The sequence below is a fragment of the Cornus florida genome, unplaced genomic scaffold (genome assembly GCF_030987335.1).
Source record: "Cornus florida cultivar Cherokee Brave unplaced genomic scaffold, ASM3098733v1 CherokeeBrave_3.0.0_Hap2_Chr11, whole genome shotgun sequence".
NCBI classification, from domain to species: domain Eukaryota; kingdom Viridiplantae; phylum Streptophyta; class Magnoliopsida; order Cornales; family Cornaceae; genus Cornus; species Cornus florida.
Genome location: NW_026775581.1, coordinates 77,941,910 through 77,956,754, shown reverse-complemented (window position 1 = coordinate 77,956,754; position 14,845 = coordinate 77,941,910). Strand labels below are relative to the sequence as shown.

The 14,845-nt window shown below is 29.9% G+C and overlaps 1 protein-coding gene across 1 annotated transcript; it reads left to right on the top strand.

The window, feature by feature from the left end:
• The first annotated feature begins 2,211 nt into the window (after positions 1-2,211).
• LOC132281347 (uncharacterized) lies at positions 2,212-2,717 on the top strand. The gene is made up of 2 exons (XM_059783061.1): positions 2,212-2,269; positions 2,407-2,717. Exons 1-2 carry the CDS (start codon positions 2,212-2,214, stop codon positions 2,715-2,717), a joined length of 369 nt encoding a protein of 122 aa, XP_059639044.1.
• Positions 2,718-14,845: the final 12,128 nt, after the last annotated feature.

Here is a 14,845-nt window from a genome sequence, read left to right as displayed (position 1 = left end):
CTTTCATTCTCTCTATACATATAGTTCTAGTGTGTGACTGAGTCCGATGTAAAAGAAAGAGTACTTCACCGAGTTGGTTTTCACCTGTTTAATCCGGTTTGCAAAAGAAAGGTTGTTGTATCCTAGGAGACTGACGCTACAGGTTCTTTTATAATTTGGTTTTATTATACTAGAGAATTATATATATGTATATATATTATTTATAATAATTATTATATATATATTATATTTTTTTTTTATAATATTTAAATAGTAATATTATAGTGTATGGTACATATATACCATTTTGGTAAACAAAGGTGTTTCTAGAATGTTAAAAAAATAAAAAGATTATTAACACACTTTTTTAAATATAATTAGAAAGTGCTAGCAAAATATACATTATGCGTGTTTTCGTTGATTGACCAACAAGAAATTAAACTCTTTCATTCACGACTCACTACAAATAGGTATCACAAATCTTCCTATCAATATGGATAAAAATCCTCTCTAGGGAATATGTCACAGCCAGTGACTAACCTACGGTTCTAGTAGCGCCACGTCGCATAAGTGGGGATGGGTTAAAATTTGTTATTGCATACTGCAAGTATAATCGTTTATACAAACTACCAAATTTCAGCAGATGACACATTTTTTTTTCTTCCCTCTCAAAACCCTAAATTCTAAGCATTATCTTATCAAAATCTCTGGTTTGGTAGCGATTGATTGATTCAGGGTATATATATTTGAATAATTTACTGTTAGTGTTATATCTCTGATTTTGCTATTGATTGGTGGAAAGAAGATCTCCATGGTTCTCAAATTGGATAGCTAGATAACTATGGTTTTGCAATTGATTAGTGGGAAGACGATCGCCACGGTTCTGCAATTGGATAACTTCATTCGAGAATGACAAAACTTTATATATATATATATATATATATATATATATATATACATAAACACATATTGATGTGTGTGTGTGTGTCTATATATATATATATCAGTTTGTACCAAAATTCGCTATACATTCTAACTTTCTCCTTAACAACATCCCAACCATCTATTTCTCTTGTTTGGGATACATGTTAAGAAATTGTTGGGACGTTAGTCTTGCATCACAACATTTTCTTAATGTACATCCCAACTTTCTCCTTACTAGCATCCCAACATTTTTCTAACGTACATCCCAAACAAGATAAAGAGATGAATAATGTGATATTGGTAAGGAAGAAGTTGGGATGTAGATAAGGGAAAACTTGGAATATAGGGTAGGAAAATGTTGTGATATACAATTTGTACTAAGATATGTCTATGTATTTGTACAATAAGTGGGATGTTGGTAAGGTGAAAGTTAGGATATGGGTCAGGGAAAGTTGGGATATACAAGAAGTTGTAGGTTAGGGAAATGTTTGTGTAAAGAGAGATTAGTATGATTTTGATTTGGTCCCGTATGTATGTGTGTGTGTATATACAAAAGTTTTTTTTATTTTTTTTTTATTTTTTAGCTTATGTATTTTTACTTTTCTAATTTACTTAACGGCTGAGACATACGTCCTATTGCGCTTGAGAGGATTTCGGTCCCTATCAGTACTGCTTAATTTCCTTTCCTTAATCATCCATTAATTCTCTGTTTGAGAGGATCGAGAAAGAACACATGGATCAAGAAACTTGAAGATGTCTCAATAAATAATGTTTAAGAAGACAAAATTGTCACGTGTGAAATATTTACAGTAATTAAAAAATAATGAAGATGTCCCAATAAATAATGTTTAACAAGACACAATTGTCACGTGTGAAATAATTACATTAATTAAAAAAAAAAAGTGTCAAAAAGATTGTTTTTTTTAAAGAATAGTCACAATTTCTCAAAAGAGACTAAAACCATAGGAGTAATTACATAACAATAAATATAATAATTTCTTCTTAAAAGATTACATTAAGAAATCATAAGAGCAATTACATATCAATAAATATAATAATTTCTGGTTAAAAGATTACATTCAAGTTCCCTCGTATTACCTTATTATTTGGTCCACTTCTTAAATTGGAGTGTTTTAATTGAAATGTACCGGGTGTCCAGAGTCCAGACTCTCTAATAATTTTCTTTAATTAAGAGTTACTTTAACTACCAAAAAAATAAGTTTCTTGTCATTATAAATAGAACAAGTTCTTACGCTTCTCTCCACAAAAAATCTGTAAAGTACTTGCAGTAGTACCGGTCCTCAATAAATGGCAGGCATAATCAAGTTAGTTTGTGTAGTTTTCTTTCTCAGCCTCATGAGCAAAGGTAATATATATATATATATATATATATATAGATCTATTTTTACTTTTCTAGGTATATAAAGGTAAATTAGTTCAGCGTAGAGTGTAGCCAACTTTACAAATTTTCTTATGTTTTTGATGAATTTTCTTATATTACAGGAACTCTCCAATGCTACCCGGGAACGCTGACACTCAAACAAGTTGCAACTGGAGTTCACATAAGTAACAAGCCAGAGTGGAGAGTGATAATTGCCAACGAATGCCTCTGTACTCAGTCAGATGCCAAAATACTTTGTGCTGGATTTCAAACCGTAGAGCAAGTCGACCCTAATATTTTTGCCAAATCTGGGGACACTTGTGTCATCAACAATGGATATCCTATACATGGACATACTTCGGTCAACTTCACATATGCTTGGGATAATGCTTTTGCATTTGGCAAAATAACATCCCAAGAGAATTGTTCTTGAAGAAATTTTTTGGGGTACCGTTTGATTCCTTTTCATTTGGCAAAAAATATGGTGGCTATAAAAGCTTAATCATGTAGCTCCTTTTTTTGGTAATAAAAGAGATTCCTATTATCTTGTGTTATGGATTATATATATATACTCATAGATTTTAGTATGTATGAGTATGATGTCTGGCATTAATGTAAAGAAACCAGGACACCCATTGACAATGTATGGTGAAACGAAGTGGAGAACAAAGGATGTAATGAAGCTTGAGAGATTTGATTCATGTTATAACTGGCATCCAAATCCAAATTCAAATTCAAATTGGAAACCAGATGTTATGTCCATGAATCAAAACCATCCTGTATAATCCATATCATATTGGCAGAATTTGAAGCTTCACCGTCTTTAGTCTTTCAAGGATGTTTACAATTATTTTGATTTTGCAAAAAATCCGTTATGTTATTTCATTCCTATAAATTGGATTTATTTCATTTCTATATATCCAATTTAGTAACTTCCGTGAAAGAAAGATTTTTCTAATATAGGAAGGTCAGGGTAACCTTTTCAATTATATATAAAGACAGCATTCATAGATTATGGTCCAAACATATTCTAACCTATTCTAAGTAGGGTTAAAACTGTAATTTACTCTTTTATTTTTTCTATTTTATTTTACTTCTTTTATTAATATATATATATATATATATATTTTTACAGATATGTTCCAACATAAACAAAGTTCTATGCGCGCTCAAACACCTACCTCTATCTCTATATACCTAGCTAGATGGATAAAAGTATGTATTGGATTTTGAATTTTTTTTTTTTTTTTTTGACACTTTGGATTTTGATTTATACTTGGGCCAAATTGGTCGGGTTCATATACATATATACAATGTTGCTTAAACGTTGTGAAAAAGAAAAGATGGACAGGCATTCATAGAGTAGAATCTATAAAAGGATATTAGTATAAGTTCAATCCATGCTTTTAAGCCTTACCATTATAATCCAAAAATTGTTGGTAATCTAATATTATTATAAACCATATTATTCTTCTTTTGATGATTTTTTTTTTTTTTTTTTTTTTTCCCTGACAAGTTACAACAACAATAAAAGAAGGTCTTAACTTATTTATTTATTTATTTGTTTATTTTGTTTTGTATAAATAATTGAGTATTGTTTAGGTCAAAAATTACATTTTCTCTAAAACATGGCATTTATTTCTTTGATTCTCACCCTCCTGTCCGCCGGATTATGTTCACACATAGTGAGTTGCACAATCATTAATGTCAGAGCTTGCATAATTTTCCAAGAAGGGTAATTTGCACTCACAATAAAGATTCTATTTATTGCTAATATAAAAAAATTGTGTTTAAGAAGATAAAACTAATAAATGAAAATAGTAATCTCTTGTTAGAATATTACATTGGTGGCCAAGTACAATCATGATGTTCAAATATTCTCAAAATATTTTATTATTTGGTCCACTTTTCCTAGTTGCCCATCTAATAATTTTTTTTTAATTAAGAGTTATTTCACTACCGAAAATGATAAGTTCTTGTAATTATAAATAGAACAAGTTCTTGCTATTCTCTTCGCAAAAAATCTGTATAGTATTTGCAGTGGTCCTCAATGGCAGGCATAATCAAGTTACTTTGTGTAGTTTTCTTTCTCAGCCTCATGTGCAAAGGTATATATAGAATTTATGTATATATATATATAAAATTATGTTTTTGATTGATTTCTTTCTACTACAGGAACTCTCCAATGCAATCTGAAACTATATCAAGAGTCTACCGGAGTAAAGATAAAAAATAAGCCAGAGTGGAGAGTGACAATTGCCAACGAATGCCCGTGTAAACAGATCGAGGTGAAAATATTTTGTACTGGATTTCAGACCGTAAAGCCGGTAGACATTCACAGTTTGGCAAATTTTGGAAAAATTTGTGTTGTGAACGATTACAATCCCATATATGCACATAATTCGGTCAGCTTTACATATGCTTGGGACCATGAATTTGCATTTGGCAAAATATTGTCCAAAGAATTATGTTGAATTTTTTAGGGTTAGACTTCTTTTCTTTTGCCAAAATATGGTGGTTACAAAAGATTAATCTTGTTGAATTTGTTTTGGTAATAAAAGGTCCTATTGATATCTCCATCAAATCATATGAAAAGTTATATTGAAAAGTGAAAGTAAAAGAAAGTGAGGGGAATAAAAAAAAAAAAAGTTATGAGAAATTATCATTTTATAGTTTGGATAGTATGAAACTTATCATAAAAGATAGGACATTATTGTAATTTTATATAACTTTCGGTGTATTTTGAAAGAAAATTTTATAGAAGATTTAAGTGGTTATGAAAAGTAATTTTCTCTCAAAATAAATTCGTTTAGATATTTCTCCAATGGGCAAGTTTTTCATCGCAATGTGTGTGTGTGTGTGTGAAGTGTATAGCACATCTATTGAAGTTTTGAACAAAGAAAATGAGTGCCACAAGAGCGCGGGCCTAATGGGGAGTTAAGCCGAGGAAAACAAAAGAAACCATGAAGGCCAAATAGCCCAATAACATGAGGCACAAAAGGCTCAACCCACAAAGAAAACAACCAACTTTGCCCACAAAATATCCACCACATAGGGACTAGTGGGGCTGTGGGGGCAACCGCCCCCAAGGAACTTTTATTTATTTATTTTTTATTTTATATGAAAAAAAATTATATTTGTATAATTATCCTCTCTAAAATTTTATAGTACACATATATATATTATATATATAACTAAAAAAACAAAGAAATATAATCATAACACAATTGTAAATATATATAATAGAGTCATGATCTTTTGCTCCCCATGGAGCAAGAAAAATAATCCACACTTTCTATATAGACCGTTAGATTAAATCTAACGGTTATTTTACAAACTCACTTATGGCCTTTCCTTTTAATACAAAACCACTCTCACCCTATTTTTAGTTTCTATATTTAATTTTAACATTACCACCTGCTGCAACAATTAATATCCGTATATTTTTCTAATAAATTTGTTTTTATTTAGATGTTCTTTTGAAAGAAAAACCCGTATCTTTCAATTTCGCAACAACAGTATGATATTATAGTCTTTTCCTAAGAAACATTTTGTTGTTCTCAATATAAGTAAATTAATATACTTCTCTAGCATAAGTAAATTGACAAACAAATATACTGCAATGTTGCATTGTGGAATATCAATTGATTAATTGGAATTGAAATTTAAGAAAATTTCATTTAAAATTTGAATAAAAGTACTTTTAATAAACACACTGGATACATTTCATGAACAACTGAAAGCCATAACAAAAGCAATATGAGACGTACTAAGGTATCTCAACTTGCATCAATTGTAATTGATGAAGCTGCATTCTCAGAAGAAGGTACAGAACTGTTAATAAACACACTGGATACATTTCATGAACAACTGAAAGCCATGAATGCAAGTAAAATTGGAGGAAAAAATGCTTCATCATTAGAAAAACAATATGACATTCATCTACAACAAACCTTTAATGATCCTCTTCAAGTCAGAGCAAAAGGATGCGGTAAATGTTTTGAGGTCATGGAGAGAGACTAAAAAGACAAATCTTAGACGTTGTCGTGGTTGTGGAGAACTTGGACAGTCACATGACAAAAGAAATTGTCCAATGCTTATTAACAAGTGAGCATTATCTCATGCTTATTATTATTACTTAATTATAAAATTAATTAGTGTTTCACATGCATTTTTTTTCTCTGTTTTAGGTCTACTATAAACAGTGACGAGAATATTTCTTATGGGTCAGAACATATGGACGATGGATGTAATTGAATGTGTTCAAGGCATGCATTTGACCTTTTTTCATTATTTTGTAAATTTTTTTATTTGCTTTCTTGGCAATAATAATTCCGTTTATTTCATCTAAGTCAATATATATATGCTTAATTATTAATTTGTGGTTGAAATTTTTTTTATTCAGGTTTACACGAAGTGGAGAGATATTTCATTAATTTTGAAAATATGAGATAGAGCAAACAGATGGACGGGAGTTTGTAGGTTTTGAGGCCTAAATGTCTATTAGTTGGCTTTACTTTTATTTGTTGTGGAAGAGTTTACTTTAAGGTTTTGAGGATTAAATGTTTTTAAATTTTGTTAAGTTTCAGCCCTTTATGAAGAGATTAAAATTTTTGTTTTCATTTTATTTAGTTTAAGCTTTAACAATTTTGAATAAAGCCAATGTTATGTGATTCCATTATTCAGTTGTATAATATTGTTATTCACAGGCAAAAATAACTATAACATAGTCAGTACATCATCATCATCCAATAATCAAACTCATATATTCAATAATGAATTTCACCAAATATCCACCTTCAAATTGAATAGAAAGTACTTTTATTCAAATTTTAAATGAAATTTTCTTAAATTTCAATTCCAATTAATCAATTGACATTCCAAAATGCAACATTGCAGTATATTTATTTGTAAATTGACTTATGCTAAAGAAGTATATTAATTTACTTATACTGAGAACAACAAAATATTTCTTAGGAAAAGAGTATAATATCATATTGTTGTTGCAAAATTGAAAGATACGAGTTTTTCTTTCAAAAGAACATCTAAATTAAAACAAATTTAGTAGTAAAATATACAGATATTAATTTTTTCTCAAATGTTTCTATTTTTAATTTGATAATTACTTTTTATTATTATAGTAGGTGGTAATGTTAAAATTAAATATAGAAACTAAAAATAAAGTAAGAGTGGTTTGGTGTTAAAAGGAAAGGCCATAAGTGGGTTTGTAAAATGATCGTTAGATTTAATCTAACGGTCTATATAGAAAGTGTGGATTATTTTTCTTGCTCCATAGGGAGTAAGACAGGGCCGGCCCTGAGATTTCAAATATTTTGAGAGGCCCTAGGCAAACTTTCAAATATGAGGCCCTTAAGTTTCACACGAGCAAAACAAATTATAGCAGAGCGGAATTTTCACACGATGTTTTCAAATTCTATTGCTAATTTAATTGTGCGCACGTGTATTGTGCAAAAGACAACTATTGAGATTTTCTTCATTTGTTTTCGCATTCATATGTTCTTCATTCACCAAATCTTCAATTAAACTCTCTATTTGTGTGTTGCTTCAAAAAAACTTAAGATTATCTCCTTTTTGAGATTGAATCAATTCTTCTTCTCTCTTCTTCTTTTTTTCCTTTTTTTATGCCCAGATTCAAATTTTCTTATAGACAAAATCAAATCTCTTAAAATCTAAATAAGAGGAACCATAATCAACATAAAACTAGACTTCAAAAAAATAATAATAATAATTTGCTTTGTTTAAAGAAAATATAGATTACCTCAATATGCAATGATTTGATTCAAGTTCAAGGCAAATAACCTCACGAGATCCTAAGACGAGTGTCCTGCTAGTATGTGAAAGAAGATCACAATTAACATAAAACGGATGGAGAATCAAACAGAAACAATAATAACTAAGCATTGCCGATCATACAATAAATATAATTAAAAAAAAAAATCTCAAATCAAGCAGTTTGGTTAAATGATCTCCTAGCTGGAGTTTTCACTGGAATCTGGAGGAGAGGAGAGGAGAGAAGACAAAACAGAGTATCCAAAATACAGTCCAAAAGTGGAAATGAGGAACAGAAAACTGCAGCTTCTTTTTTACATTCATTGTTTATATAGCTGCTAAAATTTGATGACTACAGATGACAAAAATATGTGGAGATGAGGTGACTAAATATATATATGAGGCTGAACTTGTAATGTTGAAGAAGTAGTGGGACTTTTAGGTTATACGTGGCATCCACTATCATATATAGTTCACTCTTTCACTCTTTACATTAACTACACTTTGTGTGTGTGTTTTTTGGGAACCAATTACCCTTTTCTTGATTTCAGGATGAGGAATCAACTTTAGTAGCAGTGATTGATTGATCATTGCTACAGAAGACCTGTGCAAATTAATAGAAAAAACCATTAACTTTTGTTTTGTTAAAGCCAACTCTTGATTTCCATGTGTTTGTACATTCTGCTGGCAAGTGCTTCGACACTATTATTAACTGAAATTCTAACTGAGCCAACTTCAAATAACATCAATAATGGTGGTATGTATTTCATATAAAAATAAAATATAAAAAAACCCTTAATTTGGCACTTTTAAGTATGAGCATAATTTAGAGATCGAAGAAGTTAATTATTACCTCAACGGCTCAACCCAGAAGGGATCCTTAATTTTCGTAGGATTGAATGTGAAAATGCAAAAACTTATGAGGAAAAGGGGTATGATTGCTGCTGTTGTGAGATTGGAGTGGAATTAGGGAGAGGGAAAAAAAATGTGCCTGCCATAGATTATGGACTCAATCGCCATGAAAGACACATGTAGAAAGGCACACATTTATTAAAATACTAAGAGAACCATAATATAATCATTCAGCTTTTGATAGCCATCACACACAGTGACACACACACACACACACACACACACAAAACCCTACTTTGGAAGCTACTTTTCACTATTGGAACAAAGGTAAAGGCCCAAATCAAACGAACCAAAGTTAAAACAAATCAAATGATGAGATGAACAAAAGAAAGAAACATATATAAAAGATTGACTCATGCAAAAGGAGAGAGAAAAGCGAAAGAGGATGAACATACCTTGTCACCTGAGGCGATAGCGGATGCTGTGTCCTGCGTAGTGTCGAAGCAAACTGTGCCGTCTGAAACTTGCCCTAACTTAGTACTCAATTTTTATTTTTTTATTTTTTTTTTTACCCATCCCTTGTGGGCCTCAAAATTTTGAGGCCCTCTAAAATTTGAGGCCCAAGGCGACAGCCTTGGTTGCCTTAGGCCAGGGCCGGCCTTGGACCAAGAGATCAAGACTCATATATAATATATCTATCAATTTATTATTTTCTCGCAAAATATAATATTTTTTTCCACTTTCTAATGACAAGAACTTATCATTTTCGGTAGTGAAATAACTCTTAATTAAAGAAAATTTATTAGATGGCCAACTAGGATAAGTGGACCAAATAATAAGATATTTTGAGAAAATTTGAACATTTTGTACTTGGTCACCAATGTATTATTCTAACAAGACATTACTATTTTCATTTATTAAAATTTAATGATATATATATATATATATATATATATATATGAGTAGTGCTAATTGCAGTAGCTCGGCAATTGTCTTTCCACTGGATCGGCTTTGAAGAATGTATTTTGATAAAAGGAATTTAAAACAAAAAAGTTGTTTGGTGGGTAAATTTTTTGAAGCTCTTTTAACTATTAACATAATTTAACTTTGACAATTATATCCTTAATAAACCATAAATAATAAGTAAAGTGTTGAATTGGAATGTAAAGAAAAAAAATCATAATTAACGTGATAGAGTGAAATTGCTAATGATGCAGTGAAGATCAGGATATACAAATTTAGCTCAATCTACATGGTAGAATTTTTTTTTTTTTTTCCTTGACTACATGATAGAAGTTGAAAGAGATGGAAAAAATAAAAGGAAAGAAATCTTAAATACATGAACTCTTGTCTAGTATTTAAATCTGGCATGACTTTCTTTACACATCCACAACTTTACAAAAAAATAATAATAATAAAATAAAAAAGTAGATGTAAATCACCCACTAATTTATTAAATCGATACAACTATAGTAACAATCAACCTTGTTACAATTAATTCATGATAACTGGACAAAATAAACTAAATCTCAAAATATATCGTCATTCTTATTACAATGCGAAAAATGAACTAAACCAAAGAATACGAAAAGCTAGCCAAAATCCATCACCATCATGTGATCTCATCACATTCCTACTCAACGTGTACCTGAAATGTAATAATGGGGTGAGCTCACAAGCTCAGTAATAAATGTTAAACACAATCATCGTTCAATACCTTACATTATATTCCTGTATATATAAGCAACTCAAATAAGTTCATTATTCAAATGTGTATAACCCAATTAATTATAAACTTAATAGATAAACATCTTTTATTTTTAATAAATCTGCTTATCTCACAAGAGCCCCAGGCTCCCGTCCAATAAAGTGGTGTGAATCGTATAGTCCCTGACTATCAAAAACACACGTGTGGCTGGATTGTACGTCTACTCCCCAAATGATCCCTGATCACATCCACACAATAAGGGCTCATTAGACCCATAGCCATAACAAAAGGGTAGTTCACTCCCGTAGGCGGTCCCTGACCGTGCTCAACAAACTCATCATTGGGTTACACCTTGACTATAGCTCCGTTAAGTTCAATTATCCCAATTAAAAACCAAAGCATTGCTTAATTTAATTAATGCTCTTTAACCTTTAAAATAATCATAACTCATAAATTCATGAGTTCAACAAACACTGTAAATAAATAATTAATTAATTATCGTATACATCACATACCTAAAATCTTAGTTTCCTATCCTACCAGTCAACTCTAAAAAAAAAAAAAAACTGCAATAACCTCCCATTGATTTGCTATTTAACAGCACTCTCATTTATTTAACCCAATGATTACTAATTCTATTCACTAATAATGATTCAAGTGCTATAATTGAGTCTTTTCATTCCTTAGTTAAAAAAACTGGTCACTATGGCATATATGTATCTATAAGTAAACATCACTGGCTTATTTAATTATACTGAACACCTTCCAACTGCTCCAACACATCCCTTCACATTTATGAAATCAACACATAATCCAGACTACTAATTAATCTACAACTACACCTTTTGATCCATTACGCTCAAGTACGAATCATTGAGATCAATACCTACTAATTTATTTATATATAAGTACATAATGGTAATAACAATCTACCCTATCTAGATCATAACAATGCATATGTAAGACAAGTACGTAAACCCAAAATAATTACTAAGAATTGTTCACCCCTAAAAACATGCTTAAACAATCATTAATTATCCCACATATATATTACTTAAGTTGATCAATCAATCTAAATCCTCCCTAGTCAAAATCTCCACATAAATAATACTTCATCCATACGTGATTAAAACTTACTGGATAATAAAAGAAAAACACAACTAAAATTTCTCATCCCTTTATTTATTTAAAATAAAATCATATGCATTACTCCACATATAAAAATATATGCAAGTATAAGTACTAATCCCAGTAATCTAATTACATGTAGAATATGTTTCATACATTCGAACTCATCCACGATCAAATCACATTGACTAGTCTTTTCCTTTTAATCCCTTTCTTAACACAATCCACCATTTAACTCCCAAGATAATTGTCTGGATTAAAAAGAAATAACATAAGTACACTTATACTACTATTCTCATCATCTTAACGACGGATCATAATATTATAATAATCCTAAGAATATGAAACAAATCAAGTTATAAATAATATATGGGTAAACATTAAGCAAGGTTAACTTGCCTGGGGTAATAATTAATTCTTCCCTCCTACGCGAATGCCCGATTATCGTTCCTTTCCCCAGCTACTGCAGGAAAACACGACGTCGGATAACTCTCTCACTGGGTCTCCGTCCTATCACACTGTATCATGCCAATATTCTTTCTTTGATGAAAATAACATAGTGAAGAGTTATAGAGATATAGGGAGTGAGGTGAGATAATATAGCGATTTAAATTTTTTAAAATTTAAATTATTTAACCAACCCTATCACAATATCCTGTTTATATTCAAACAGATATAACACCTAAATTAAATTAAATTAAATTCATATATGTATATATATATGTATATATATATATATGTATATATATATATATATATATATATATATATATATATATATACACACACAAGGGTCTTACAGAGAACTTTTAGCCTTCACATAAATTTCTTATGTACTTATATAAAGATCACTATTTGATGCATTGTTGCTAAGTCAAAGTGTAAGCCACGTCAGAATTAAAAAAGAAAGAGTCGTATCACTATTTGAGCTGGACAAATTCATGGTCCCAAGCTAAGTCACACAATTCGTCTAAAGAGGCCCCGCTCTCAAGCTCCGTACGCGAATTTGCGATTTGGGAGCAAATTCGCACAAAATTCGCAAATTCAATTTTTGCAATTCGCGAATTTGTTTTCCTAATTCGCGATTTTCATACGAATTTACTTTATATAGCTAAATTTGTTAGAATCCCAGTGATATGGAACTCTTATATTACCATATATGCATTTATTACTTATACTATTACTTAATATATATACATTAATTACTTAAATTTTAGTGTGCCCCAGTTGTATGGTGTTGATATACTACCATATATATATATATATATATATATATATATATATATATATATATATATATATATATTAATTATACATGTTTGAAAATATACTACTAAAAAACTTCCCAATTAGAGAATATTACAAATAAATCACACATCTATTACTAAGAAAAGTTTAGTTCTTTATTACATATATCATTAATGAAATAAATCATGAATATATTTGCATATGGATTAAATAAATAAAAATATATAAAATATATATGTTATGACCTGATATAATTTTATTTAAACCTAGTATACAGACGCTCTCAAGACGCTCCCTCTCTTAAAAATTTTAGATTTTAATGCTTTCGCGCTCTCGTTTTCGCTCCCGCTCCCGCTCCCGCTCCCGCTCCCGCACTCGCTCCCGCTCTATGTGACTTCGGTCCCAAGCATATGGGCATTCGTTCTTATTTTTTATCTTTACTCTGGTAGACTCTTGATAGAGTTTCAGATTGCGCTAGAGTTCCTGTAGTAGAAAGAAATTAATCAAAAACATAATTTTTTTATATACCTAGAAAAGTATATATATATTTTTTGTTTTTGGTTGAAATGGGTAATATCTATATACACCTTTGCTCATGAGGCTAAGAAAGAAAACTACACAAAGTAACTTGATTATGCCTGCCATTGAGGACCACTGCAAATACTATACAGATTTTTTGTGGATAGAATCGCAAGAACTTGTTCTATTTATAATGACAAGAACTTATCATTTTCGGTAGTGAAATAACTCTTAATTAAAGAAAAATTATTAGATGGCCAACAAGGATAAGTGGACCAAATAATAAGATATTTTGAGAAAATTTGAACATTTTGTACTTGATCACCAATGTATTATTCTAACAAGACATTACTATTTTCATTTATTAAAATTTATTCTAACAAGACATTACTATTTTCATTTATTAAAATTTAATGATATATATATATATATATATATATCAAGTACAAAATGTTCAAATTTTCTCAAAATATCTTATTATTTGGTCCACTTATCCTAGTTGGCCATCTAATAATTTTTCTTAATATATATATATATATATATATATATATACATGAGGAGTGCTAATTGCAGTCACTCGGCAATTGTCTTTCCACTGAATCTGCTTTGAAGAATGTATTTTGATAAAAGGAATTTAAAACAAAAAAGTTATTTGGTGGATAAATTTTTTGAAGCTCTTTTAACTATTAACATAATTTAACTTTGACAATTATATCCTTAATAAACCATAAATAATAAGTAAAGTGTTGAATTGGAATGTAAAGAAAAAAAATCATAATTAACATGATGGAGTGAAATTGCTAATGATGCAGTGAAGATTAGGATATACAAATTTAGCCCAATCTACATGGTAGAAATTTTTTTTTTTTTTTCCTTGACTACATGATAGAAGTTGAAAGAGATGGAAAAAATAAAAGGAAAGAAAAATAAACAAAAGAGAGAGATGGCAGTAAAAATATTCCATTTTTATTCTTATTTATATCTATAAATCACTTTAAAAGTTGAACGGGTAGCCTTCAAAAAAGGAAAAAAAAATTGTTGATCAAATACCCTAATCCATTGGTTTTAAGGAAAAAATTTTTTTTACTAATGGCTCAACTGAGTTTAAATGTAAGGAAATAGATGTCTTGTTATAGAAAGGATGGAAGGGACTTCAAGTCATCATAGGGTCACCTAAAGCATCAAGAGGCTGCAAATGTTCTTCAATGTGTTCATCTCACTATAAATGTTTTTACAAAATGTTCCAAATGAAATTCAAAGGGTCAAAATATGTTCTTGACCATCTACAAAAGACAAGGGCCTAAAATTCAAAGTTC